Source organism: Cavia porcellus, unplaced genomic scaffold, assembly GCF_034190915.1.
Source record: "Cavia porcellus strain 051 isolate PalLab524CR breed Dunkin Hartley unplaced genomic scaffold, mCavPor4.1 scaffold_9, whole genome shotgun sequence".
Classification (NCBI taxonomy): domain Eukaryota; kingdom Metazoa; phylum Chordata; class Mammalia; order Rodentia; family Caviidae; genus Cavia; species Cavia porcellus.
In genome coordinates, this window is record NW_026947492.1 from 72,092,880 (window position 1) to 72,120,218 (window position 27,339).

The 27,339-nt window shown below is 38.8% G+C and overlaps 1 protein-coding gene across 2 annotated transcripts in view; it reads left to right on the forward strand.

Moving 5' to 3' along the window:
- Positions 1–386: 386 nt before the first annotated feature.
- Syt9 (synaptotagmin 9) overlaps positions 387–27,339 on the forward strand; it is a 187,714-nt gene continuing 160,761 nt past the window's right edge. Inside the window, exon 1 of one of the 2 annotated variants that reach the window (XR_010049865.1) lies at positions 387–742. Coding sequence is in view for 1 of the 2 variants with exons in the window: in XM_003462437.5 (XP_003462485.3) it covers positions 598–742 (145 nt within the window). In the remaining variant the exon portion in view is untranslated. The remainder of the gene's footprint in view (positions 743–27,339) is intronic. The other variant, XM_003462437.5, reaches the window with a different exon arrangement.

Sequence of the window (27,339 nt, forward strand, 5' to 3'; positions counted from 1 at the left end):
AGGGTTGTGGGGATGTGTGTGCGTGTGCGTATGTGTGTGTAAGGGGAGTTGTCCTGGTTTGCTTCAGAGCAGAGGAGTAGGGTGTCAAAAGCACCTACACCGCGCACAGACTCACACTCTCCAAGCCTGGGCGCGGCCGCTCCGAGCGCATGGTCCCAGGCCAAGTCCCGCGCTCCACCAGGAGTCGGCGAGCGCCCCCAGTTCCTGAGCGCTCCGGCGCCGGGGCCGCCGCACTCCTACCCGGCAGCGCGCACCCCTGACCCGGCCCCGCCCCTGGCGGCCGCGAGTGGCGGGCGGAGCGCGAGGAGCGCGGCGCGCTGGGTTGTGCGGCGCCACCTCCTTTTCCCGTGGAGGGAGGGACTGAGGGGCCGGGCGGGAGCGAGAGAAAGCCAGATCGACCGGCTGGCGAAGAGCTGCATGCAACCGGTGGGAAGCCGGACCGGCGGGGGCTGGGGCTGGGGTTGGGGCTCCGACCGCTTCTTGGCGGGCTTCTGGCGGTGAGCGCGGACCGCCCGGAGGCGGCGGCTCCGAGCTGGCAGGCGGAGGGCTGTCTCCCGCGCCCGCCTGCCCGGCGCGGTCCGAGGATGCGGGGGGGCGATGCCCGGGGCCAGGGACGCGCTCTGTCACCAGGCGCTGCAGCTGCTGGCCGAGCTCTGTGCCCGTGGGGCCCTGGAGCACGACAGCTGCCAAGATTTCATCTACCACCTGCGGGACCGTGCCAGACCCCGGCTCCGCGACCCAGGTGAGTCCACCGCCGCTGCCGTCCGGCGCGACCCAGGGGCCCTAGGCTGAGACTTGCGGGGCCGCACCCGGGCCTGAGGCAGAAGAGCGACGCGCACCGGCGGAGGGCAGGGGGTGGCCACCCAGCCGCAAGAGGGATCGAGGAGCCGCGCACCGTGGCCTGACGCTGGAACCCGGCGGGGACCCGGGTGGTGGCGGCGGTGCGCAGGCCGAGTCTGGGTGGGCTGGGGCAGGGTTTAGAGGGACCACACCCGCCACCTGCGCTCCAGTGGCCGGGGCTTCTGGGCTCCGCTCCCTGCGCTCTTCACTTCCCTAGCTCTGCGCCCAGGACGAGCGGAGGCCGCCGCGGCCTCCCGAGCTGTAGCAGACAGATGAGGCCGGGGGAAACTCTGGGAAGTTGGGAGTTGAGGACGGCCCCGGGCTGAGGCTAAGTCCCACTGGGCGCTGCTTATCTTCGCTCTGGAGCGCCTGCTTCCTTTCCTTGGTCTGGGGTGAGAAGGGCCGGACGGATCTGCTGGGGACACTGAGCTGGGGACGGGGAGCTTTGGGTCCTGGACTGCCGGGCCTGAACCAGTTCCCGCGGGTCGCAAGGTGCAGAGGCGACCTGGGCCTGGACTTTGTTTCTACTCGCTGCCCTCACCGAGCCCACTAGGGTGAGAGTGCTTGCTGGTCATGGCTTGGACACCTCAAGTCACCCTAGTGAAAGTTAAGAATCTAAGTTTGGAAAGTTCATTTATTTTGACATTTGACCAATTAAGGTTGGAGGGGGGAGTTTTAGTGGAGCCATTTGCCTTCTCCAAGTGCTCTGGGTTTCCTGTCTCTCCTCATCCACTGCTGATCCCTAGAAAATACATCCCCTTCAAATGTTTCTCACTTGGAGAAATAGTTTTCTCGAATATTCTCCTAACTTAAATACTTTAAGATAAAGGCATATTGTGGTTGGGTTGTTTAAAATGAGATGAGAAAATGACCTTTCCTTTTTTATTCCTGTGTATAAATATTGGCAAAGAACTATTGCTGTACAAATTACTTAGTACGGCTTGACTTCATTTTAAGCCAATCCATTACATAAAAATACATTTGCCCGAAAGATGAATTAGAGATTTATTTGACTCCTAAACAGAGTCACAGGGAACCTAACTTAAATAGCATATCCTTGATAGAATATTCAAAATGCATGTGTGGGGCGAAGGCAGCTATTAAAAGTTTATAACAGATTTTCTGTACTCAAATCCTTTTCCTCTTGAGAAAGAAAGATTTTTGTTCCCCATGACCTTGGGTTACATCAATAAGTTTACCAAATGATTACTTCAAAAGGGAGGGTTAGGTGGCGTATACTGATCCCAGTGACTTTCTGCAAGGTTTAGTGGCCAGCCTGTGTGTGGTTTCTTGCTGGGTACAGTGTGCTGTGTAGATCAAAGATGAGAATGGGAGTGCCTCCTGTCACCAACAGGAGTCCAGAAAGGTGTCCCAAGTGTGGGAAGTTCTGTCCCTCACAGCAGGAACAAGATCACTGTTTAACTTGCTGTGCTCCAAGCAAGCTTTTGTGCTGCACCCTCTCCCTTCCTTACCCGATGATGTGTCATGTGTACTGCTTGTTTCCCCACAGAAGTTCTCATCTTTGGCTGTAAGAGGAGGTGGATGAGGCCTGCCACTGAATTGCATGCTGAATATACCACATGTTTCTGGCCTGCTTTCTGTCTCTGCTGTTTTTAGTCCAGGGACCAGATTCTGTTCTCAGGTTCTCCTGTGCTGCACCAAAGAATCAGACTCCTCATAAGAGGAATGTGATTCCTTGGCTAAGAAATAGCAATAGAGAAGCCGGCCATGCTGCTCTTAGAGATTCTTGAAAGCAGTGCTCTGCTTTCTTAAACTAGGGCACATGGTTTTGAGGTGGCTGCATGCCCCTCTGGCCCTTTGGTTTGTCTCTGAAAGTAGCCTGCTTGTGAGGCAGAAGAGAGAAGGTAAGAGGAAATGAGGTCGAAGAGGACATCAGAAGTACACCCTCTCCTTCAGGGCACTTCAACTCAAGCCAGTCTCCCTCCATTTCCTTCCTTCTTCGCCTGTTCACATTAATTCTTACATCAGATGCATTTATCGCCATCTCTCTGAAGCTGTTTGTCCAAGCCAAGAGTGGCCTTAATCTCCGAGCCTAAAAGCTAAGTGGTTGGAGAAGCTGCACAGCACAAAACTGTGCGAACAGCGCCTCTGCTATTGTGCAGTTGGAGCTAGAACAACTGCGTACAGCAGCCCTGAGATATGGATCCAGAAGGCAGCTTTGCTGTAAATGGATGACTTCCGTTTCGGTGAAGGAACCCACATGCTTGGCCTATTCAACCTTTCTGTGTATATTGTCTGTTCATGGCTGCCCTGCAGTAGTAGTAGATTTTCTCAAGCTCCATGAAATATGTTACTTAGAAAAGGAGAGAAACAGATGTAATTCCCAGTAGACAGTCACAGTGCTTCTAGGATGTTCATTTTTTTCAGCGGTAAGATTATGAAGCAGAAGAAAGAGCAAGTGCAAATGTTCTGAGGCAGGAGCACCACTGCTTTGATTTAAGGAACAGTGACTTCAAGGTGATGGAGATGGGAGACTGTTAAAGGAACATCCTTCATAGTTGGAGAGGGTAGGTCATGGAGGATCTCAAACTAATACAGGGAATTTGGTTTTAATTGTGAATGAGATATAAAGCTTTAGATAATGTTGAGCAGAGCTGTGAGAGCACTGGATGCTATGCTGAGAAAGTAGTGTAGACAAGCCAGGGTGAAGACCAAGAAACCTGTTAGAAATCCAGAAAAAGGTAGTAGTTTAGGATAGGCCAGGGTAGTTGTAATGGAGATAATGAGAAGAAACTGCATTATGGATACAACTTGAAGATACAACCACTAGTATTTATTGATGAAGGAATGTGAAGGATGGAGATGAGTTAAGGATGACCCCAAAGCCTTCTGACGTAAGCAACTCAATTTATTGAACAGAAGAAGATGATTTCAGGAAGAGACAAACTGGGAAGGGGAATCAGGAGGTTTCTGTATTGTTTGGTTTCTAGCTTTTTTATACACATTATGTATGATGGCTCTTTAAATAGCCAAGATGTCTGGTAGTTGAACAGTGACCTGAGGTATGAACATTTTTAACATCACCAGCTGGTCTATGCTCATGGCAGTAGCTGGATATTATACCATGAAGGGGCTAACTGGTTTTAGAGCAGCATTTATTGTTAGATTTTCTTTGAAGGGAACAAAAAACACTCTTTTTTTTTTGGGGTGGGGGTCTTTTTCATTTTTATCGGTACCAGGGATCGAACTCACGACTGCCTGCTTGCAAGGCAGGTGCTTATGCCACTGAGGTAAATCCCCAGCCCCCCCAAAAACACTCTTAATCTTTATTTACCTATCTTGATTATACTTTGTGTAGTCAAGAGTCTCATCCTTTTTTTTTTTCCATTGTATACCTTTCACTCTTAGGAGGTAACTGTGTAAATTTCTATAGGCCCATCGTTTCCACATCTGTAGTTGAAAGGAGGATTGAATCATATAATTTGTAGTTTTAAAACAGAGTTTGTCATTTTCCTGGTGTTTTTATTTTTTAGGCAGTAGGGTACCAACCATGTTTTTGCCAAGCATTATATAAGTTATTTCACTTGGTTTTCTTAATGGTCTTCCAAGACCTTGCTCAGGGTACTGGTCCGTGGGCAGCAGCATTTGTAGCTTGTTAGACCCGTGGAATCTCAGACCCACTGAGACCTATTGAATAAATGTCAATCTGTGTATTTATAGGATTCTCAGGTGAGTTGTGGGCATATTAAAATTCAGGAAGCATGGCACAGATGATACGCGCAAGCTCACACACACACACACACACACACACGTAAAGTGAAGTGCAGGGAAGTAAACTAGCTTAAGACCACAAATCATTACATCATTAAAAAATAAAAAACAGTTGGGTATAAATCAAAGGAGCTTGTTGGTAGTCACATTTACAATTTTCTCAGGTTAGGGTTAGGGTTAGTAGGATACTGGTTCCAACACTGTGATGATACTAAAATATAAGAATGCTCAAGTCTTACATAAAGTACTGTATTGTTTGCATAAGACTTATGTACAACTTCTTACATAACCTCTAGAATGCTTATAATACTGAATACAAAGTAAATTGTATGTAAATACTTATACTCTAGATATTGAATAATGATGAGAAAAACTGTTCATAGTCATTGCAACTTTATTATGAATATTTTTGATTTGTATGAATTTGATATGAATATACCAAATCTGTGGTTGGTTGAATTCATGTTGAACCCCTCAGCTCCAGGAGGCTGACTGTACTAAGAATTTAGGAGTTATTGTCAATGAAAATTTACAAAATATTTTGTATAACAGTCATCCCAAGATCTACTTTCTATACTTGTATAATGGATTTAACTCCCAAGTGTAGGTTAAATTTTATGTAGTTCCAGAGATTACCTTCGTGTTCTGAGTATGAATAGATGCTGGTTTTCCGTTGCTGTTCTAACTTCACAGTTAAGAGGTTCTTCATGAGCTCTTGGTGTCTGTATCCAAGGTCTGTAAAATGTTTGCTAAGTCAAAGGTAAATACAATTCTATTCAGGCAAACTTTTTTTTTTTTTTTAAGATTAATGGTTTTTAATTTCAGCTGTTCCTCAGTAACTTAGCCCTAAAAACAAAATAACAAAAGCCTCACAGTGACCAGGCTGTGCTCTAAGCCAATTAAATCAGCCTCTGACGATATGACCTGGTGTCCATATTTTTTAAAGTAGTTCCTCAGTTGATCATACAGGTACAGGGCAACATTTGAGACCATAAGATAGAAGACGTATTCTCATATCTTTTCTCAGCCCAGCTCACATTTCTTTTTTCCAGAATTAGGAAAGATGATATCAAAAGCCAGGGTACTTTTCAGTGACCCTTGTACAGTTTATATCATCACTGGATTCCTATTCTCGACAATATTGTGCCTCACTTTTATTTTGAGGGATCTTGAAAACTATAATGAGACTCTATTATGTTCATCAAATTTGAAAGTGGGAAACAAAACCACATATGCAAATCTTATCCAAGTAGTGTTTCATTAAAGGGTAGGAATGGTCTTCACTAATGTTGCCTAGTGTTGAATGACAGTGAAATCATTTACTAGCAGATGTACATATAAAGTAATAATTAGGGGCTGGGGATTTAGCTCAGCAGCATAAGCGCCTACCTTGCAAGCAGGCAGTCGTGAGTTCGATAAAAAGGTACCGATAAAAAGGAAAAAAACAACAAAAAAAGTAATAATTAAATATAGTTTCTATGGAAAAATCTTGAAAATAATCATCATAATAACATGTTAGATTTAGTTCAGAATTGCCAAGACAGTCAAAAGACAGTTGATCTTAGAGTACTGGAATTTGATGATGGGCTTTGGTGTGATTTTGTACAATGGTGTTAACTTTTAAAAATTAATGTTAATTGCAATCAGAAATAGTCTTCTAAGGAATGAGTGGTATATTGGATGCACAATATGTGAGGATCCAATTTGCATTTACTTTGGTGACATTTTAGGGCTTCTTCATAAATATTTTATTTAAACAAGTGTGTTTTCATCTCTGTGGGATTCCTCTACATGGACCACTGAGTGGTTTAGTCATGAGGTAATTATCAAGAGGAAAAACAAAAGCACACTGTAGCAAAGGCATCACAGACAGTGGTGTGGCCAGCTGCATCTCTCAGAATAGACAATCAAAAGCACACACTTTTTGATGTGGGCAAAACTCTGAAAGAAAAATTAAACTGACACCTAAGGGAAATCACCCTGAAATTCCCTGTTATGTGGAAAGTGCAGGCTTTGCTTTCATAAGAAATGCATACTTGCACTTGTGCATGTGTGATTTTCTGTATTCTTGGCTCACAAAAAATTCGTAATCCCTTAACAGACAGACTTGAGAGAACTAACAGGTTAACCCACTAAAGCCTTTAAAGAAAGGGGAAGAGGTTATGAGGCATAAACTGGAGGGGAATCTCATCTTAAAAGAGTAACTATGGAGTATGTATTTCTGCTTTCTGAATGAAATCACAACTTGAGTTATAGAGAAGTTTGCTCTGTGATAGTGGATCTTCCTGGCAGCCAAAATTATGCATCATGACTTTTTGTTTCAAATATTTCATTTGATAGGCTCTAGGCATTCAATGAAAGCAAACCTTGAAAAGTAGGCTTTGCAGATCTTGAAATATGCTTGTGGCCTGATGTGTGTATTTTATCATATAAAACCTTTTTCATTGATACGGGTAGGGCTATACTTGAAAGAAAAGAAATATCAAGGATATCACAATAAAAAAGTGGAATAAGCAAGAGCTTTGAATTCTGAATCTGACCTTATACTTTCTACCTTTGTGAGCTTGAGCAAAAAAATTTTTACTTTTCATTTTATTTATCTGTAAAATGGTACCGACTGGTTACTATAGCACAAAGCGCAGAGCAAATGCTAAAGAAATTGTTTGATAAATAGATATTGTTGATAGTATTATCATTTGTGTATGTTTTCTTTCAACCAGGTCTGTGGAGATGCATATGTTTTATTTATTTGTGATCATTTTGTAGACAAATTTTTTTCTACTCTTCTGTAGACATAGCATTTTTTCACTATTTACTAGCTATGTGTCCCTGGACACATTATTGAGTCTATATGTTTTATCATCAGGAAAATGTATTACTAATATTTGGGTTACTAGTATCCTGATTTAATACAGGAAGACAATTCAATTTAAATTTCAGGTGACTAATATATAATATATGTATGAAATATACAAAATAGTTATCTATTATTTGAAATTTGAATTGAACTAATCATCTTTTATTTTTATTTGTAAAGCTGGAAACTTCATATTAATAAACTATTTCATAATGCATGTTATACTAATAAGCTATTTCATAATGTGTTTCAAATACTTGGCACATTGTACATGCTAAACAAATCAGCCACTAGCTATTATTACTATGTAATACTAATTGCCTTGACCACCATTACTGTATTATTATTTACTATGATAACATATGTATTCCAAACAGTATACTTTTCTTTCGCTTAACCAATTTTTGGGGGACTTTTCTAGGTTCTACTTTTTCTTTTTCTTTTTTCTTTTTTTTGGTCTTTTTCCTTTTTATCGGTACCGGGGATCGAACTCACAACTGCCTGCTTGCAAGGCAGGCGTTTATGCCGCTGAGCTAAATCCCCAGCCCCTAGGTTCTACTTTTTCATGAACATAGATAATATATCTATAGTCCTCTTCATTCTCTGGGGAAAAAGTTTAATAATAAGTTATCAACAATGAGCTGAAATTGATTTTTAGAATCCATTCAGTTAGCTCTGCTGCATGTCAATAGTAAATCCACTAACAGTAGGTGGTATAATGAGAACAAAGAGTTGCTAATTCAATAGAGTTTTAGTAGTTATCTAGTTGTTTCAATTTGTATTTTATTGTTGGTAGGGTCAAATAATTTGAATATTTCAAAACCTACTCATATTTCATCTTACTGAATTTTCTGTTTACTCTCTACTATGTGCCAATCTTTTGAGACTCTTTAATTTTTTTTTTACCACCTGGCTTGTGTTAGAATGTAAATATTTTATCAAATTACTCATAGAGCACTGTCTAGTGAGTTAACTCAGTTTATTTAAAGTCAATCCATTATGTTGTACTTCCTTTTAAAATTTCAGTGATGCATTAAAATACAATTGTAATATTATATTTTGTAATATTCTTACAAATAATGTAATATTCATTGTAATATTCTTTTTCAGTAAAAACTACTCCCTTTATTTATTTGAAATATGAAAAATATGTAATTTTTATCTTTTTAGTGTTTTCTTTGTCATAGCACTTCATTCTACCCTTTGCTTTTTTTTGTAGCTTTTATTTTGGCTACACTGATTTAATCTTTTCTAATGAGAAGTTCAAAAAACGTTCACTGAGTGCCTCTTACATGTCACGTACTAGGTTCAGCATCAGCAGTTCAAAGATACGTCAGTTGAGCTTATTTTCCCTATAGAATTGACATAAAATAATAATTGCAATTAATGAAGTGAGGAAGGAATATGTGTACTGGATACAGTGCAGGACAGAGGAAAGAAGTGATTAGCTGATTTGAGTGAGAATGTAGGGTCTTCCTAGAGAAGTTTGTTTTGGGTGAAGCAGTTTGCCTAGAAATTTGCGGATGGAATGGACATTCTAGGAAATTACAAAGGCTTCAAGGCAGACGAGATGGGCTTCTTGGAAATACTAAATGCAGTGTGCTAGGAATGTTGAGAGGTGACACTTCTAGTAAATGCTTGGTCAATCATGGAGGTCTTGTGTGCCATGTCCCAGTCAGCTGAGGACTGGAGTGAAGCACTCTGACACAGAAGTCTTCAAAATACAGTTTACTCTGAAAAGCCCTAAGAGTTCATTCTGTCCAGGAGAGTTCTGGGTGGAAGAAGTCTTGAGTTCACCTTTTTAAACCTCCCAGACTCCTCATGGCAAATATGCTCTGGTTTATGTCGATGATGTGCTTTCTGTCCCAGATAGGGAACTTTCAGATTGCAATCACTTAATGGAAGATTACCTATTTTATGTGCCCGATCATGTTACCCTGAAACTCAATGTAATTACATGTCGTTGTAAAATTGCCATTAGCAAGCATAGTCATCTGGTTCAAACATCTGTGTTCCAGATACAATTTCCATCTATGCCAACAGTGACATCTTGCTTCCTTGCCTGGTTATTTAGTGATGGAAAAGCATTGTGTTCAGTTGCATTGCAATCATTTAGTCTGTGAACACACACAGTCTGTTTCCTTTGGTATCACTGGACCTAGGACAGAGTACACGTGGTAGGTCTCCCAGTGTCCATTTCTCAAGCCATGCTGCAGAAATGGTCCTGTTTTCTTTACCCAGATGTGGCCAAGTTGCAGGAACAATTCTTTAAGGTAATTGAATGCCCTTACTACTTTTCATGTCTGTTTGCACTCCCTCTTCATACGTAAGCAGCCTTTATCTTTTCTCTAACATGATCTAATTAAGAGATGAATCTGCTGTCTTCTATCTTCAGCTCAGAACTTTGGAGTGGCTCTACAGCACTATCGCAGATACAAACTGAAGTATTTTCAGTAGTCGGGTGTGTCCCATCATTGTGATAAGCAAAGTTTATGAGGTACAATGAAACTGGCACGCTTAATTTAAAAAAATATGCTATACTAAAAGATGTATTGCCATGGGTCCCCCTCAAAATTTTCCCGTTCTTTTGAACACTCTTGTCTCATCCTTCTTGCTATTTTCTGAAGCAGTTTTGGAAGTCCTCTTTCATGTTACACTGTTATGGCTGTCTCAGTGTCTGTACTGATTCAAAACATTTACCATTAATGATCATTTTTGACTTTGAGGAATTGCCAGAAGTCATGCAGTAACAAATCTGGTGAACAAAGTAGATGGGAACACACCATGATGTTCTCACAAGCCTGCCTTTCTGTTGGACAGCACTCAGGAGCTGTACTTACTGTATTCTTTGTCACACCTGTAGCGATGCCCAGAAAAGAGGACTATAGAGTGGCAAGAATGACACGATAAGTGTATTCAGAGTGAGGGTGGAGTATTTGGAGAGGGATAAATGGCAGTGTAACATTTACCATAATAAACCTTTCAAAATGTAAGCATTCACTATAGTTGTTGGTCATATCAAAATGCAGTCTGTGTTGACCAAAATGACATCATGTGCAATGTGACTGTGTGTATGTACAATATCAAGATACCACATACACACACGATAGTACTTACACAACCAGAAAGGTATCCTCATGGAACTTAGATGCTGGTGAGAGGAAAATTTGATAATATATAAATTAATTATGCAGTACAGTTAAATGATAAGCAGTATGGAACAAAACCATGGAAAAAGAATAAGGCATGGAAACTAAAATGATGTCACTGAGAGGTTGATGTACGAGTTTAATTAGAAGGAGATGCAAGAGAAAGACATGCACATGTTGTGGGAAGGAGCATTCCAGGTAGGGAAACAGGAGGTATTAAGGCCCTGAGGCAGAAGCATGGCTGGGCAGGTTCAGGTGTTAGCCAGGGACTGGTCAGCTTGTAGCAGTGTTGGCCAGGAGAGCAGCCATGGATATGGTCAGAAAGGTGATACAAGACTGATTTTAGAGCCTACACGCCATTGCATTTTTCTTGCTTTACCTAACTGTAAAGTAAGAAAAAGGAAGTTAGAAAGCCAATAGAAATATTTAAACAGAAAGAGGATAATGTCTGATTTAGGATGAGGAAGAATCACTCTGAGTAGATTGTAGAGGGCTAAGTATGGAATCAAGGAGAGCAGTTTTGAGATTACTGTGAGACTGTAGATGAGCGATGGGATAACCTGGGTCAGAGTGATAGGAGAGAGGTAGTAAAATGTGATTCATTTCTGGGCAGTCTGCAGGTAGGACTGATGGGAGTACTCATGGATGGATGTAGAGTATGAAAGAGAGGAATCCAAAATGACTCCAGGATTATGGTCTGAGTAGCCAGGGAAAGAGAATTCTAAGAGAATTTAAGTTTGAAGGTGCTGATGCGGAGCTCAGTGTTGGACAGATCAATTTGGCAACACTTGTGAGTGTCTCAAGTGGGAAAACAGACTATGAAGATGGGTGTGTGAGCCTGGAGTTTGGAAAGATGGCTGGTCTAGTGATGTAAACGTGGGGATTGTTGGCATATAGATGGTATTAAAATCAGTCTGGCTGAGTGTAGGAAGGCTGTGTGAATAGGAGACAGAAGAGGATCAAGACTGAATTGTGAACTCTCTAAGAAGTTAGAAGTTAAGGGCTCACAAAAGTAAACTAATAAAAAAAGACTGGAAATGAAGGACAAAGTCCAAGGAAGAGTGTTGACCACACTAAAGAAGCGAATAGCTGTAACAGGCGCCACCCTCAGGTCAACAGAAGGAGAACTGAGTACTGATGGCTGAAGTCAGTGAGGTGGAGGTCATTGGAAGTAATGTTGACAAGTAGCTTTTGTAGGGGGGTCAGAACAAGATCCTGAGTGGAGTGCCCTTAAGAGAGATTGTAGGGTGGGAAATTGGTAGCTGTGAATGTTGTTGCAAATTATTTTTCTATAGATAACAGAGCAGTGGAGTACTAGCCACTCATGGAAATACATGAAATCAAAGAATGTGTATTTATTGTTTTAGTTGAGAGAGTTAGGAATGATGATAGGAAAGATCTAGTGTAGAGGAATAAAATCTGTGATAGAGGACAGAGAAGGAGACTTGTGAGAGTGGTGTCCTTGGGTAGACAGGTATAGGTTCCAGGAGTTCGAGGAAGGAGTCTAGACTACAGGTAGACATTCAGGCACCTAAGATAAAATTTAAACCCAAGGAACTAGGTAAGCTTTCAGTTTAATTAACAAAACTGTGGGGCTTATACACAACAAACATTTATATCTCATCATGGAGGCTGAGACATCCAAGATCAAAGCATCAAAAATTCAGTGTCATATATATGAGATTCAGTTCTTCCTAGATAGCACCTTCTCTGTATCCTCACTCAGTAGAAGGGGATAACAAGCTCCCTTTGACTTCTCTCTATTATGGTTTATATTTAGCTATCTCCTCATAGTTCATACACTCAGAGGTGGAGCTAGTGGAAAGTGATTAGTGAAAAAGGTGCTGTAGCTGACTTGCTATTAGGAGGTGGAGTCTTGTCAGGGAGACAGGTTTCTGGGAGTGTGATGGAGAATGGCGTATCTCTCTCCCTGGCTTCTGTCCTTCTGCTTCCTGGCCATCATCGTGATATGAGCAGCTTTTCTCGGCTCAGGCCCCTAACCATTGTGTATCTGTGTTTAAGTTTGCCAAAAATGGGTTGAAACTTCTGAGCCATGAGCCAAAATAAACCTCTTCTCCTCCTTTAGGTTGCTGGTGTCAGATATTTTGTGCTAGGTGACAAGGAAAGTGACTAAAACAAGCACCATGCATGAGGATGCTGCCCTTATTTTCTAATTACTCCCCAAAGGCTCAACTCTTAATAATAATATCACACTGGGGGACAAGTTTCAATGTATGAATTTTGGGGCTTTCGTAACTTTTCACGAGGCCCAGATTGCATTTCCCAAGTGCAGCATGTACTTTTGTCTTGTTCTCTCCCTCTTTTTCTATTTACTTGGTCCCGGCTCACTCTGCAGAGCCGGTTTCTCTCCCACTTTTCATTTTTGCCTTCTCACAAAAACTTTGCTACTGATGTAAAGATATGAATTTGGGAAAGATATAACCAGTAGAGTACAGCACTTGACCTGAGAGGCAGATGGGTCAGTGTGAGCCTATTCACCAGCCGGCCCTCTTCGTACCTTATCTGACCTGCTCTTACTCTGCAGAACACTTTTTTTCAGAGAGCTGTTTCTTCTTGAGCCCTTTTGTTGCACTTTGCTTCTTCTTTTGCCTTTAAATAAACTAAACTTTTACACCTTCCCTCAAAAACAGAAGTGATAGAAGATATAAAAGAAATCAAACAGTTGGTGGGAAGGCTAGGAGAAATGAATAAGGAGAAAAAGACCATCAAGAAAAGGAGGAGAAGCATTAGGAGCGTGGTGGCCTGGGAGTGAAGAAAGTGTTCCTGTGGAGAGGGAACAAATCCCTGCATAAAATGTTGGTGACTGATCAAGTGTGAGACGGAAGAACTGACCACCGCATTTAACAACATGAGTTTCATTGGTGACTTTAAATGACTTTAGAGAAATGGTGGACAGGCAAGGTTAGCGAAAGTCTGACTAAAATCTCTTCAAATGAGTATGAGAGGAGAGAAATTGAAGAAAATAAATATAAGCAGTTTTTGAGTTATATTGAAGAAAAAGAAGAGCAGAAAATGATTTTTAAAAAGAGAAAATAACTTTGTATGAGAGAAAGAAGGAAAAAATGACACAAAGGACTGAATTGCTGGAGTGACGTGCTGAGTAGGTGAATTTTTCAACAGTCCATTCACTGCCAGGGAGTCAAGATAGATGTGTGAGTTGGTGCCCTGCGCAGGCCACAGGGAGGACAACCAGACGCTAACCCCTCCCAGCATGTGGACCAGGAGACAGAAGAACCAAGGTACCTCCCCCCGCCCCCAATAGCTACTAGCTGCCTGCTGATCTGGAGAAACACAGGCTGAGATCGTAGTTGCTGAATAAAGTACAACTTATTGCTTGTAGTGTTTAGTGTTTCAATGATTTTTCAGGCCTAAAACTGGTAATCTGATAATCAGTTTAGAGGATAACAATATGCAGTATAACATCTGTGGGGAATCTCCTTCTAAAGGCAATAACCATTGTTAATTCCCTTGTTTTAAAGTCCTGTATCACTTTCATGTTTTTTTGGGTTTGATTTTATTCTGTTTTGTCTAGTTTGATTTTATTATATCTGATGGTGTGGGCAGTTGTTTCAAAGATAATATATATTATGGGAGCCATTTTGGATTTATTATTACCTTGTTTTGAAGTCCTGTATTGCATTTATTGTTTTGTTTTTATTGGCTCTTTTCTGTTCTGTTTTGTTTAATATTCCTATGTCTGATGGTATGGGCAGCTATTTTGAAGACAAGAGGCATTTTGGTAGCCTTTGTTGATGTCCTGTTACCTTGTTTTGAAATGCTGTATCACCTATATTGTTTTGTTTTGATTGGCTTTATTCTATTTTATTTTGTTTGGTTTTACGCTCTTTAAGGTAAAAAATTATTTAAAAAAGGATACATGGATAGGATAGTAGATATGATATGGGAATTTCATAGAAGTTTGCCTTCTGATTGCTTTTCTATCCTTAGTGAAAGGAAATAGCAGGGTTAGAAGCTGTTAGTGAGGATGGGTCAGAAGTGATGGGTCAGGACAATGGGAAAGGGAATGGGTAAAAGACCTGGTATGCTTGGCAGTCAGTACTAAGGGATTGCTTCAAGTTGGTGATCATGAAGTTAAGGTGACATCTATCAGTGTAGACATGTGTTTTTCTTTTACTATGTCCAGCTGTATTGTGAGGCAAGAAAGAGAGGGTTTGTGTTTAAACTTAGTGTATCCTTGCAACTAGATATATATGTGTGTGTGTGTGTGTGTGTGTGTGTGTGCATATATATATGCCATATATATATATTGCCATATATATATATATGGCAAAAATAGTGTATGACATATAGTATGGAGTAATTAGTGACTCACTTAATTTCATAGGCATAAGGTCAGAAAGATGTACATGTATGAAGACTTGGGTAGATTAATGAATGGTGGGTCCTGGATGGGTGAGGTGATTGCTGGGAATGCACTCGAGAGAAAGGAACCAGAAGGAGGGTTGTTTGAAATTAGGATGGTGGGATTGCTGCAGTTGTTAGTATGACGAGTTCCAAGATGTGATTATGGTGTGATGCTTGAAGTAGGATGGAGGATAAATTATTGCAAGAGAGAAGCTCAAGTAACTAAGAAGTAGGGCTTAGACTTATTGTCACTACATGAATTTTAAATTAACCAAGAATTACAGTGAATGTAGTTTTGAAAAAAATGGCAGTAAGCTGGCAAATGGACTAGTCCAGCAATGAGAGAAGTGGTTTAAAGGATAGGATGTCTGCAACAAGGATGTGTCATTGAGTCACAGTGGTGGCACTGGGCAAGAAGAGATTCAGAGCTGGGAGATTTTAGATAATTATCAGCAGGTGGCAGACTATCAATTTTAGCCAGGCAGAAGCATTGAGGGGATATTTTAATGAAGTAGATACCTCCTAAGACAATGAAATGAAATAGAGGGATCGTGATTCCTGAGTATCTCGTATATGTGCCAGGGAGGATTGTCTACTTTGAACTCATGGATCTTTTGTGGTAAAATAATAAGATTAATTTTAAACACATTGAGTTGGAGGTTATGTGTGGCAACCAGGGGAAATATCCATGTTAGTTCACTGGTAGACCATTTGATGAACTTATTGGGAATCGAGGGTAAGAAATGGTTTACCTATAAGGCTCTTTACAGATTAAGGGTTTTTGGACAGTGATTCTCAATTCTGGCTGTGCATCATAATCAGTGGTGTGTGGGGACTTTAAAGACATAATTGCCCCATAAATCGTCTTCAGGGTGACACCAAAAATATCTGTGTATACAAGTCTGATATGCAGCCTGAGCTGCAAATGACATGGAATAATGGGCTCGAGAAATTGAGATTACTTTTTTTCATTGTCAAAATAAATGTTCAAACCATCTATATAAAACTTTTATAAAATATTAAGTGAAACAATTTAAATATAAAGATGCATTTCTAAGCTGTGTTTGGTGGCACACACCTGTCATCCCAGCATTCTGGAAGGCTGAGGCAGGAGGATCACAAGTTCAAGCTCCACCTGGGAAATGTGGCAATTTAGTAAGACCCTATCTCAAAAAAAATACATTTGCTATAGAATACTGAAAGTATTTTCTTAGCCACAGTGGGGATAACCTTAAATTATTAGTAAGTACAGCTGTCATTGGTACAACTGATAATAAGTCTGCAGATAATCAAGTTGCAGGATGTAATTGTGGTATTCTAGAACTAACTAAAATCATAGTCTTCTTGATTACTAAGCATGTAATTGAATTTCATTTGTTCCTTATTTATGATAAATAAATTCTTAAAAAACCTCTAGGTCATAAGGTTAGGCAAATTGCTTGATTTTCATAGGCTATAAATCACTTTCCAGTATGCTTACTTTTTGTCAGAAAAACCCTTGAAACATAGCAAGAAGCTAGAAATAAATGAGCCCATGTTAGAACTACCTTTAACACGTACAATAGAGTCCCAGGTTAAATATATTTTCAATTTTAGTTTTTCAAATAATATGGATGCCAGTAGCTGGCCTTGCTTGCTATCTCTGAGCCTTCCTAGGTTATTTCAGAGAAAATGAGAAAACAGGACTGCTTGCTCTTTAATCTGTTCTACTGTTACTACTACTTTAGATGTAATATCCCAAATTTATAGCTCATCCTTCTTCTTGGATTTTTAAAGCACTTTGTGTGTATTACTTTAATTTTGAAGGAGCTAAAATTCATCATGTTACAAAATCTATTTCAAAGAGTCTACAGAGTCTAAAAAATCCCCCATAGTGTTTCTGTTTTTCTTCCATGTGCTGCTATTGGTAGAAGAATCCATTCATTCTGACTTGACACTTTTTGTAGCTATTTATGTGTGGATTATTAGAGCTCCTCTGGGGGAAATCTAATCCCCAAAAGACCCACTGGATAGTCTGATAAAGATTAAAATCACAGCTTTTCCCCCCATTCCATTGATTTTTTTATCTTTTAATTTTTTATATTTTTTACGCTTCAGTAATTTAATCATAACTGTCTTTCCAGTGCCTCGGTATGTGTAATTTGGGAAGTTATTGGGCAGATTCACAAAACAAGAGCTCTATAGAGTTTGACTGCAGAGTTAAAGGTGATGTGTGATTGTATACCATAGCACTATGCACAATCATCTAATCTGATCCAGGATAAAAGTGGGTAGGAACTACGGGCTTTAATAATGCAGTTGAGAATATAGGGAATTGTCAGAGAGGATTGGAGTTAAGCTCTGTAGTACTCATTTCTTTCAATGTTCAGGAAATGGTTTCATTAAATATATTAAAGTAATAAGTGCAAAATATTTCCCTTTGAATTTTATAATAGCTTTGTCTGCTCTTTTCTAAAGCTTCTATGCGGGTTAAACTAAGATTCCTATAGTAAATATACAGAACGCAACATGTTATGAGATTTATGTTTGTAAATAGTAAATTATGAAGACAGCAGTCATGAATTTTTAATTGGTGAAGTAATATTTAGATATATAAAACCAAGTTTATTGAAAGGTTACCAGTTAAAACAATCAGAATTTAGAGATTACTTCACTAATAATGCTATATAATATACACAAAATAACTATAAAGTAGAAGTGATACAGTTGAGAGTTCAATTAATGTATTTATGGAACTATGTACTCCTCATGAGAAAAATCATGCTTATGAAACATTTTAAAAAATTTGTGAGAACATGGCCTAACCATATAAAAGAAACATTAACTTCAAAAGGTAAAAGTTGTATCCATACCATTTATTGACCATAATGCAATAAAACTATCAATGAATGAATAATAAGTAGCAGCATTCAAAACTATCAAAACCCTAAACACCTGAAACAACTCATTCTGAGATCTCTTGACTTAAAAAAAGCTAAATGGATGCTAACGCTGTAGACATTGGGAATACAGTGAAAATGGTACCTCATAATCAAACTAGAGAGTCCATCCAAAGCTATATTCAGATGAAATTTTCTATTCTTTTTTACAGGAAATAGAGCAGTGGAAAAGTGCATTGAATTCAATGGCTTGAAAGTGGGAAAACAAAGCAAATGAGAAAAGTAGTAGCAGAGCTTGAGTAAAGGCAAAAGGAAAATTCATTAGTTAGAAAGTAAAAAATAATAAAGCAAAAAACAAAGAAGTAGTCTTCACAAAACCACCATGTTTTTCTTTGAAATACAATTGAGTAGTTTCCTGATAAAAAACTATAAGAAAAATAAAAATATAAAACAAAAAAGGTAAAGAATGAGTAACAAATGAATAAATGAGTAACAAATGAATAATAGAAGATACCAAAAAGTACATAAAAACTGTGTGGTGACACATGCCTGTAATCCCAGCCCTTGGGAGGCTGACACAGGGGGATCACCTTGATCTGAAGGGCTAGCGTAGGCTAAAATGAGTTCATGGCCAACCTGAACTACATCTATCTCAAAAAAAAAAAAAAAAAATCCCAAAAAAGTGCCATGTTTATCAATGATACAGAAAAACAGACTGAGCAGAAAGCATAAACATCTCAGAATAGGTATAAAAATATTTGAAAGAAATTGAAAACTTGTTAAAGAAATGTCTGCATAAAAGGCTGTAGTTCCAGATATTTCTTTAGGTTAGATTTAGCAAATATCACGTGATGCATTATCCTTTATATTTGTTAGAATGATCACTGCAACTTATTTTAAATTTTCAGGGCAAAAAAATTTTAACAGCACAAGAATTAAATAAATGTCATAAATATTTCCACTGTCTTGGAAAAAAATCAATGTTAAAATTTTATGAGAGTTAAAGTTGCTAGACCTAAACCTATGCACATTACTTATTTTGATATAAAATTATCAGGTTGTCCTTTACAATGATTTAAGAATTCATATACTTTGAACAGTAGCCCATAGCATGGAAAAGATAAAGAAAAAGCATCTCCACCGACTTTGTGAGGATCACACAGACACTACAGTTGACTTAGATAATAGAAAAAATCTTGATGTCAGTCTCAGTTAAACACATAAATGCATAAATTCGGTTATATAATAGTAAAATAAATATGGCTTTAAACTAGAAGAATGATGTACTGCAATGTGATAGAGTTTTAAGAGTACCAGAACGGGAAAGCACTAGGAAGCCTTTTATCACCCTAGTAGGTATTTTTATTCATATATAAATATTATCATTTTTTACTATATTTAAGCAAAATAAGAAACAGTCTTCACACATTTTCTGTAGTTTATATCCAGTCATTTCCTCACTTAAACAGCTTTATTGAGGCATATTTTATATATCACATAATTCATCCATTTTAAGTGTACACTGCAATTGTTTTTTGGTACATTTACAAACTGTGCAAGAATTGCTGTGAATCAGTTTTAGAGCACTTTCATCACCCCACGAAAGAACCCTTATGCCACTCACTGTTAATTCCTACAGTAGGAAGCCACTAACTTACTCTCTGGCTGTGTAAATTTACCTCTTCTGGACACTTCATATGAATAACACCATATAATATGTAATCTCTTTTGGATTTTTTTCACTTAGTATAGTGTTTTTGCGAGCCAGCCACGTTGCACCACATATCGTAAGTTCTTTCCTTTTCATTAGTTATTGGTGTTCCGGGACATGGATCTACTATAGTTCATTTATCCACTTACCACCAGTCTTTGGACATTTGCCTTTTTCTTCCAGTTTGAGACTACTGTTAGTAAACGTTCTGAGAACATTCAGGTACAGATATTTATGTGGATGTATGTTTTCATTTCTCTTAAGTATATGCCTAGAAGTAGAATTTCTGGGTCAAAATCTATGTTTTTTTTTTTTTTTTGTGTGTGTGTGTGTGTGTCTTTTTCGTTTTTATCCGTACCAGGGATCCAACTCACGATTGCCTGCTTGTAAGGCAGGCGCTTATGCCGCTGAGCTAAATCCCCAGCCCCATTTTTTTTTTTGTCTTCAAAATCTATGTTTAACATTTTGATAAGCTGCCAAACTATTTTCCAAATCAACTGCACTATTTTTACTTTACATTTCCATCAGCAATGTTTAAGGATTCCTATTTCTTCATGGCCTTGCCAATATTTGGCATATTAGTCTTTTACTATCGTCATCTAGTGAGTGTAAAAAGGTATCTCATATGCAGTGGTATTTTACAGAAATGTAATTATTTTAGCTGGTGCCAGGAAAGCATATGATCAAATTCAGTATTTTTCTTTGTAATATTTTAGGAAACAGAAAGCCAGTATCTTTTTCGACGTAGATGATGATGATGGTGATTAGGTGATGGGTAATGATTGGTGGTGACGCTAACAATTACAACTAATAACAATAATGATACTTAGTAGGAGTTCGTGCTAGATATTGTTCTAAGCTTTTATGCAGTCACTCATTTAACACATCAGCCTTGAAGTAGGTTTGATTTTATCCCTATTACATCCAAAGCATAGACAGACTAAGTGGTTTGTCTGACCCTACAAGGCTCTGACCCTACAAGGCTCTTAAGTCCTGGAGTTACAATCTGAGTGCAGGCACTCTGAATCTGAGTGTAGGTGCTCTGGGTGCAGAGTGCTTTCCCTTTATCTTATGCTGTCATGTGCAGAATTTCATCTCAGTTTAGACTTTGATTTTGCTTCACAGTTATTTGGCCTCTGTCTTGCTCTTCTCCCCTTTATATGAATCTCTAACTCTAGACTCAACTGTCTTCAGATAACTTCAGATAATCTTCTACTTCTCAGACATAAATAAATACAGTATTACAGAAAACCCTCCAGTGGAATAAAAGCAAAGTAACATGGCATTATACTATCTGGTAAGGTGGCATTTCAAATCAATGGAGGAGAAAATGGGTTACTTGGCAAATGATCTTGAGATAATTTGCAGTCTATCTGGGGAAAACTTTATGTTCCTGATCTCCAAACTTTTCTGTGGTTTAAATTTTATAAAATACAAACCCATTAAAACATCAAAGGAAAATATATGACAATCATTTTGTAATCAGAATTTTACTCTTACGACAACAAAATAATACTAGTTAAAAACAAAAGGTAAATTTAAAAGGCTTTTCCTGTAAAGAGATCTAAAGATAGCTGCCCAGGTCTGGGAGATTTGAGTTGTCCTAAGACTCAGATTTCTCTTTCTATCCTGCCTTGTACCTCATGAGCTAATGTAGCTTCTGAAATGCCAGCATTCACATTTATCTCCCTGGACAAGATAAAGACCCTACTCCAATCCCGAGTCTCTTCTTTCTGAATGTCTTACTCAACCTTTTGCTTTCATTTCATTGATCAGAATTTAGTCACATGGCCCTACCTTGCTACATAGAGGTTAAACATTATACTGTGACAGCTGATATACTGTCATCTCAAATATGGTATAACTCTTGTTATTTTGGAAAACAGGAAAAACATACTGAATGGCCACTTCCAGTTTCTGTCATATTTGAGGTAGGTGAAGCTTCCTTTAACATGATCCTAAAGCTAACAGCTGAAAAAGACAAGGCTGATAGATTTTTGGCAAACATAATGACATAAACATTTTTTTCTTTCGTGAAAGATATTATAAACACAATTAAGCCAAACCACAAAGTGAGACAAAATAATTTCAAAACCTACCAGAGAATTAACTTTCTTAAAATGTACAGAAATACATTAACTAGTAAGAAATATGGTACCTGTGCCTCTTAGAGACAGTACCAGTTCTCTGGTTTTGCTTCAATGTGTGAATGTACAGTGATGCATTATAGACAGCAGCGAGTCTTTTTCCAGATCATTTTATTAGTACATGTTTGTAGTACTTAATGATTACATTCTTTGTGTGGAGTTGGTAGGTGTATGTAACACATCTTAATTCCTTTGTCTGTCTCCCTTCCCTCACTCTTCTCTCTATCCATCTCTTTATCCTTCATTTTGTTGTTTTTTGGTACATGTTTGCAGTACATAATGCTCACATTCCTTGTGCGGAGTCAGTGCGTGTGCTTAACACATCCCAGTTCCTTTCTTCATCCTCTTTTCTTTCCCTTTCTCTCCCCTCCTTCCATCTCTTGGTCCTCTTATTGGTTGAGAAAGTTATAATTTCCTACTTCCCAATTATTTGTCCTTTCCTTTGCTCTGTATTTATTCTTTTTCTCCTGCAAGAGAATGATGTGATATTTAAGCTCTTGTGTCTGATGTATTTCACCCAGCGTTTGGTTTCAAGGTGCATTCATTTTCCTACAAATGACCTTTATCTTTCTTTTTAGCAGAGTAGTACGCCATCATGTACAAATACCACATTTTCTTTGTTCATTCATCTATTGATGGACACTTAGTCTTATGTATACTTTTAAAAAAAAATTTAAAAGTATTTTTTTGTTTTGAGTGTTTTTTTATACATTCTCTGTATAAGTGATTAGTTTTTGTTGTGAGCATTTTTATACATTCTGTGCCCTCAGGGGCACATCCTAAGTTCATCTGTTAAATGCTACCCCATGTTAATAAATATACACTGATGGGCTGTTTGATTTAGGACAGACTCGGTGACATAACCTGAATGCTCAATTAGCTGCCATGATGAGAATTGTCTGCTTTCAAATTGATAAGATCAAATCAGTAGCCATTCTCAGTTCAGTGCTTCATCAAGAAATGAATTAAAATGAAACTATTAGCGGTCATTCTTCTAAATACTAATCACTGAATTTAAATCCTAGAAAAATCTGCGTAGTTTTAGTTATTATAGACTGAAATGTTGAGTTTGGGACTTGGGGACTTTGAAGGGGGCACTGTTTCTAGTCATATTACTTAGACACAATAATTCTTCCCAGTTTTCTGTTAATATCTTTTGATTTAAGAAGCAAGTTGGAGCCAAGTGATTTTGGCTATTTGGTATCCTTGGTAACCACTGTTACATGATGAATTGAATCAGTTAAAATTAATTTCTTATAAAAAGCTGGTTTCATCAGAAGATATTGGCTTTGATGTTTAGATGCATAAGGAATATAAATACATGCATAGTTTCATCATTTGTGGAGAGTATTTATAGATAAAATCTGCAGAGACTAGTCTGTTTAAAAGGTGAGGAAGATGTGGAAGATTGCAAAGGGCTCTGTCTTTAAGGACTCTGCTTCTAGTTGGAGAGGGAAGACTTACATAAATGGAAGAATCTGAGGCATAATAGGCACCATATGAGCTTTTGTTCAGCTAGAGGAGTAGCCTTCTTTCCCTCCTAGCTGTGAATGTTAAGTATCATGACAAAGCTATTTGATTGTTACAGAAGTTTGGAAAAAGATAGAGAACATACTTTCTCCACTATAAAAATCTCAATATATTAATTTTGCTCCAAGCCCATTTTTAATGTCAGTTTAGGAAGCATTTTCCTTTGGTCCTTATGGGTGCCTTGCTTGAGGGCCATGTATGCTGTAAACCTTGCATTTCCAGAAGTTCACACTTGTGAATATTTCTGGCCAAGGAAAAGCCAGTGATGGACTCTATAGCATGAATTACTAGTAGTGCCATGCGCCTCTCCGTCCCTGAGTGGGCCAATAGCAAGAGATGGGTCCTGGGTCCTGGCCTTCCGGCCACACATTTTCCTGGAGTAATTGGGAAGGAATGGATGCTTCTGATTGCAGTTTCCCATAGGAGGGTGGCTACTGCTTTCAGGATCTTCTGCCCTCTCTTAAAGAAGCTGTAAGATAGAAACATAAGGTAAAAGGCAAAATCTGAGGTATAAAGAGCCAAACCACTGCTTAATTTATGATTTGGTGCTTTCAATTTTTTAAATCATCAAATCTGCCATTGTTCTACATTTGAATACTTACTAGATGGGAACATATTTAAGGAAGAGCATATGTGCTAGGCAGTCCATGTAAACTAGGTTTGGAAACTGTTTCATTACTTAGTAGTTGTCTAATTCGGGGAGAATTATTTAATTTCTGGTGCCTCAATGTTCTTAATCTGCTAAATGAAAATAATAATGGTCCCATATAGAATTGTAAAATGTGAATGAGATCTTTATTTGTACAGAGCCTAGCAGCTAGAAATCAATTAAAGTTATTCCTTTATTAATGTCCTTGGTAGAAACATTTGTTATGTTCCACAGCAATGCTTACAAGTGATTCCTGACCAGCTTTTTATTTTTGCTTTCCCTCCCTTCTTCCAATAATCTCCCTTCTTTACCCACCTTCTAGTGCCTTAATTTGTTAGTGTTTTCTCTGTATTTGTCTTACACTCTTTTGCTTCACTTCATCCTGCAAACTTGTTATTGGCTCTCTTTTGTTACTTTTCTCAAGTGAGAATTTTATATAATATAGCTATTCAGGCATATTGGATACTGTCCATGGTGCTACAGTTACTTTGGAAAAAGAAAGATATGATCCTGTGCTTGTGCAGGATATTAATAAGTAACAGGCAGTTGCAATTAACTGCAGTAAGGAAGTGTGGTGTGTATGTGCACACAGGAGAGCCACCTTACCTAAACTTGAAGGAGATGGTACAAGAGAGACTTCCTCAAACAAGAGATAAATAAGTCTTGGAAGTTATGAAAATGAGTCTCAGGAAATCATTTAAGGGAAATGGAATGAGTTTATTGTTGATGGAACTGGATTTAGCAGTTAAGAGTGAGGACTGTTTATACAGTGAAAGATAAAGTCAGAAAATAAGGGTCATGTGAGCCATGTTAAAAGTTTAAATTTGAACCAAATGGTAATAATGATCCATTTTATGATAGAACCCACAGGATGTGGAGTACAGTAGGAGAGAGGTATAAGGAAAGACTGAGATTTCTTATTTAGGCAACCATTTCATTTAGAATGAAGAAATAGGAATAAATTGAGGAATGAAAGAAGGACTCAGAAATGTGTGTTTGAGGTATGCATGTGTGAGTATGAGCCTGAGATAAAAAGCAATTTCAAATCTCATTTTGAAATTATGATAGTTTATTTATTTTCTACTGGCTTTTTATACAATTCTTATTGGTTTGTACATGTCCATTCATTTTGGTGTGCCTAGTTTAGTAATTATAGCCCAATTATATCTACCCAAGATAAATCAAAGTAAAAGAAGATGGTTGAATAGGGGAAAGAATCCAGAGTGTATTTCACGTGGAATCAAATTAGAATAAAATGGGGGAGTGATGCTCTCTGAGTGATGGGGAGTGATGGTTTAATCACACAGAGACTTGGAGGTTGGCTTCTTTCCAAAACCCTGAAGTGCCATTCTGAGTCTCATGGCCAGAATATGGGTATGTCAGAAAAATATCTGAATGATGTTTTGGGGTAATAAAGTATCATCCTTCATAAACTCAATCTCCAAAATTAGAGAGCTCTCCAAATCACATGATTTCATTTAAGAAATAATCCTGATTTCACTACTGGTAGATTATCTAAAAACCTTTGCAGTCTATTCCTATTTCTGGCTTGTATGTCCTTTGAGATTGTCTTATTATGAGTTGCTTACTTGTGTTACATTGAACTGCCTTTGATTAGTTAGATCTTTCTGTTCCTTTGCTTACAGTGAGGCCCGTTTATCCTGATATTTCAAGACTTATTGATAATCCTTTTATGCGATTCATATTTTCACTGTGATCGTTACTTATAGCTCTTAAATTCATCTTTTTATGCTGTTATTTTGGCTAGTTTCTTTCTATACAGCTAGGTTCTCTTCTCTGTCATTATTCAGGTTTTCCTTTCTTTACCTATCACCTCAGCTGATGGGTGGAACTGGACATGCCCTTGAACTTCTGGGACTGACACTGTGGTGTGAATGTACCTACCCTCAATCAGCTGAGGTTTCTTATGCTTAATAGAAACCATGAAGTGACCAAGTGCAGCCTTGGTAGCAGCTCCAGACTTTGAGCGCTATGTGTAAGGACTTTGGTCCCTGATGCCACTGGTGGACACCAGTTAATGCCAGGTGCTATCAGTTGACATTGCTGGTTTCTCTGCTGTGCCACTGCCAGCTGCTACTGGTTAATGCTGGATTCATCAGACTGTACTTCCGGTTGATGGTCTCTGCTGCTGCCAGTTAATGCTGGATGATGCTCTCGGTCAACTCTGGTGGCTGGTGATCTCTTTCAGCTGCTAGTCTTTGGAGCTCTTCAGGGCTAACAGGCCCTAAAATTTACAGTTCTGCAACCACTCTTCCCATACTACTCAGGATGAAAATCCCAAGTAGATTTACTAGATCACTGGAAATGGGCTTTATTTGTATAGCACTTAGGCTGCAGTATGGGGAGGGAGGTTTCAGTGCACAAGAAAAACCCAGAGCCATCCTAGATGAATCTAAGAAGTGGGTGGGGAATGCTGCTTATATAGTAGCATCAGGCCTGTGATTGGTTCAAATCCAAGCCTCCTGATTGGTCTAAATCCAAAATTGGTCTAAATTCAAGCCTTCTGATTACTCCAATTCATTTCTATTGCTTAGTTCAAATCAAGCCTGCTCCAGTCAGAGTGAACATCTCCCTAAGCAGGTACAGGGTATCCAAGATAGTTGCAGCTGTCTTGGTGGCAGTTCAGTAAAACTTTGATTAACTCTCAGATTTGCCAATGGAGATGTCCTGTCTGCTGCCACTCCTATTCTATTGTCTTCTACTCTCTTTTATATTTTACAAGGTAGCCTCACATTAGCCACCTATGGAGTCAGGTATAGAAGGATGCAAAGGCCGTCTGTATGCAGGGAAACCAAAGGATCCAGTCAACAGTGAAATATTGGAAGCTCACTGAAGAGTTCCATGGAGTCTGTATCAGGAAGCTGATCAGTCTGTACTAGAAAGCTACAAAGCCTGTGTGGGAGGCCTGGAGATGTACTTACAAAGGCAGTGGTGAAGACTGAAGCTCCTCAGAAGTCTCACAAAAGTGAAATTTTCTTATTCTTTCCTTTTTTATTTTATCCCAACTGCAGAGTTATTGGGTGATGCCACCCATATACATACCTGGGTGCATCTTCCCTCTTTAGTAAATCGGTCAATCAGACACACCCAGAACTGTGCTAAACCAGTAAGCTAAGCATTTCTTTTTTAAAAAAATTTTTTATTTTAAAGAGAATAAAACAAAAGAGAACAGAACAAAGCAAATAAGAACAGAACAATGCAAGCAACACAGTACTTCACAACAAGACAACTGGATATCAACAGTAGCTACCATAATGTCTCCTTTCTTTGAAATAGTTGAGCATACCTTCAAACGCAATAATATCAAACATAGCAAAATAGTATAAAACCATTCAAAAAAGTGAAAGTGTTACAGGACTTCAAAACCACATAACAGGAAATGAACAATGGTTACTATAATACCTCATTTTCCTCAAAAAATTGTTTATACTAACACAT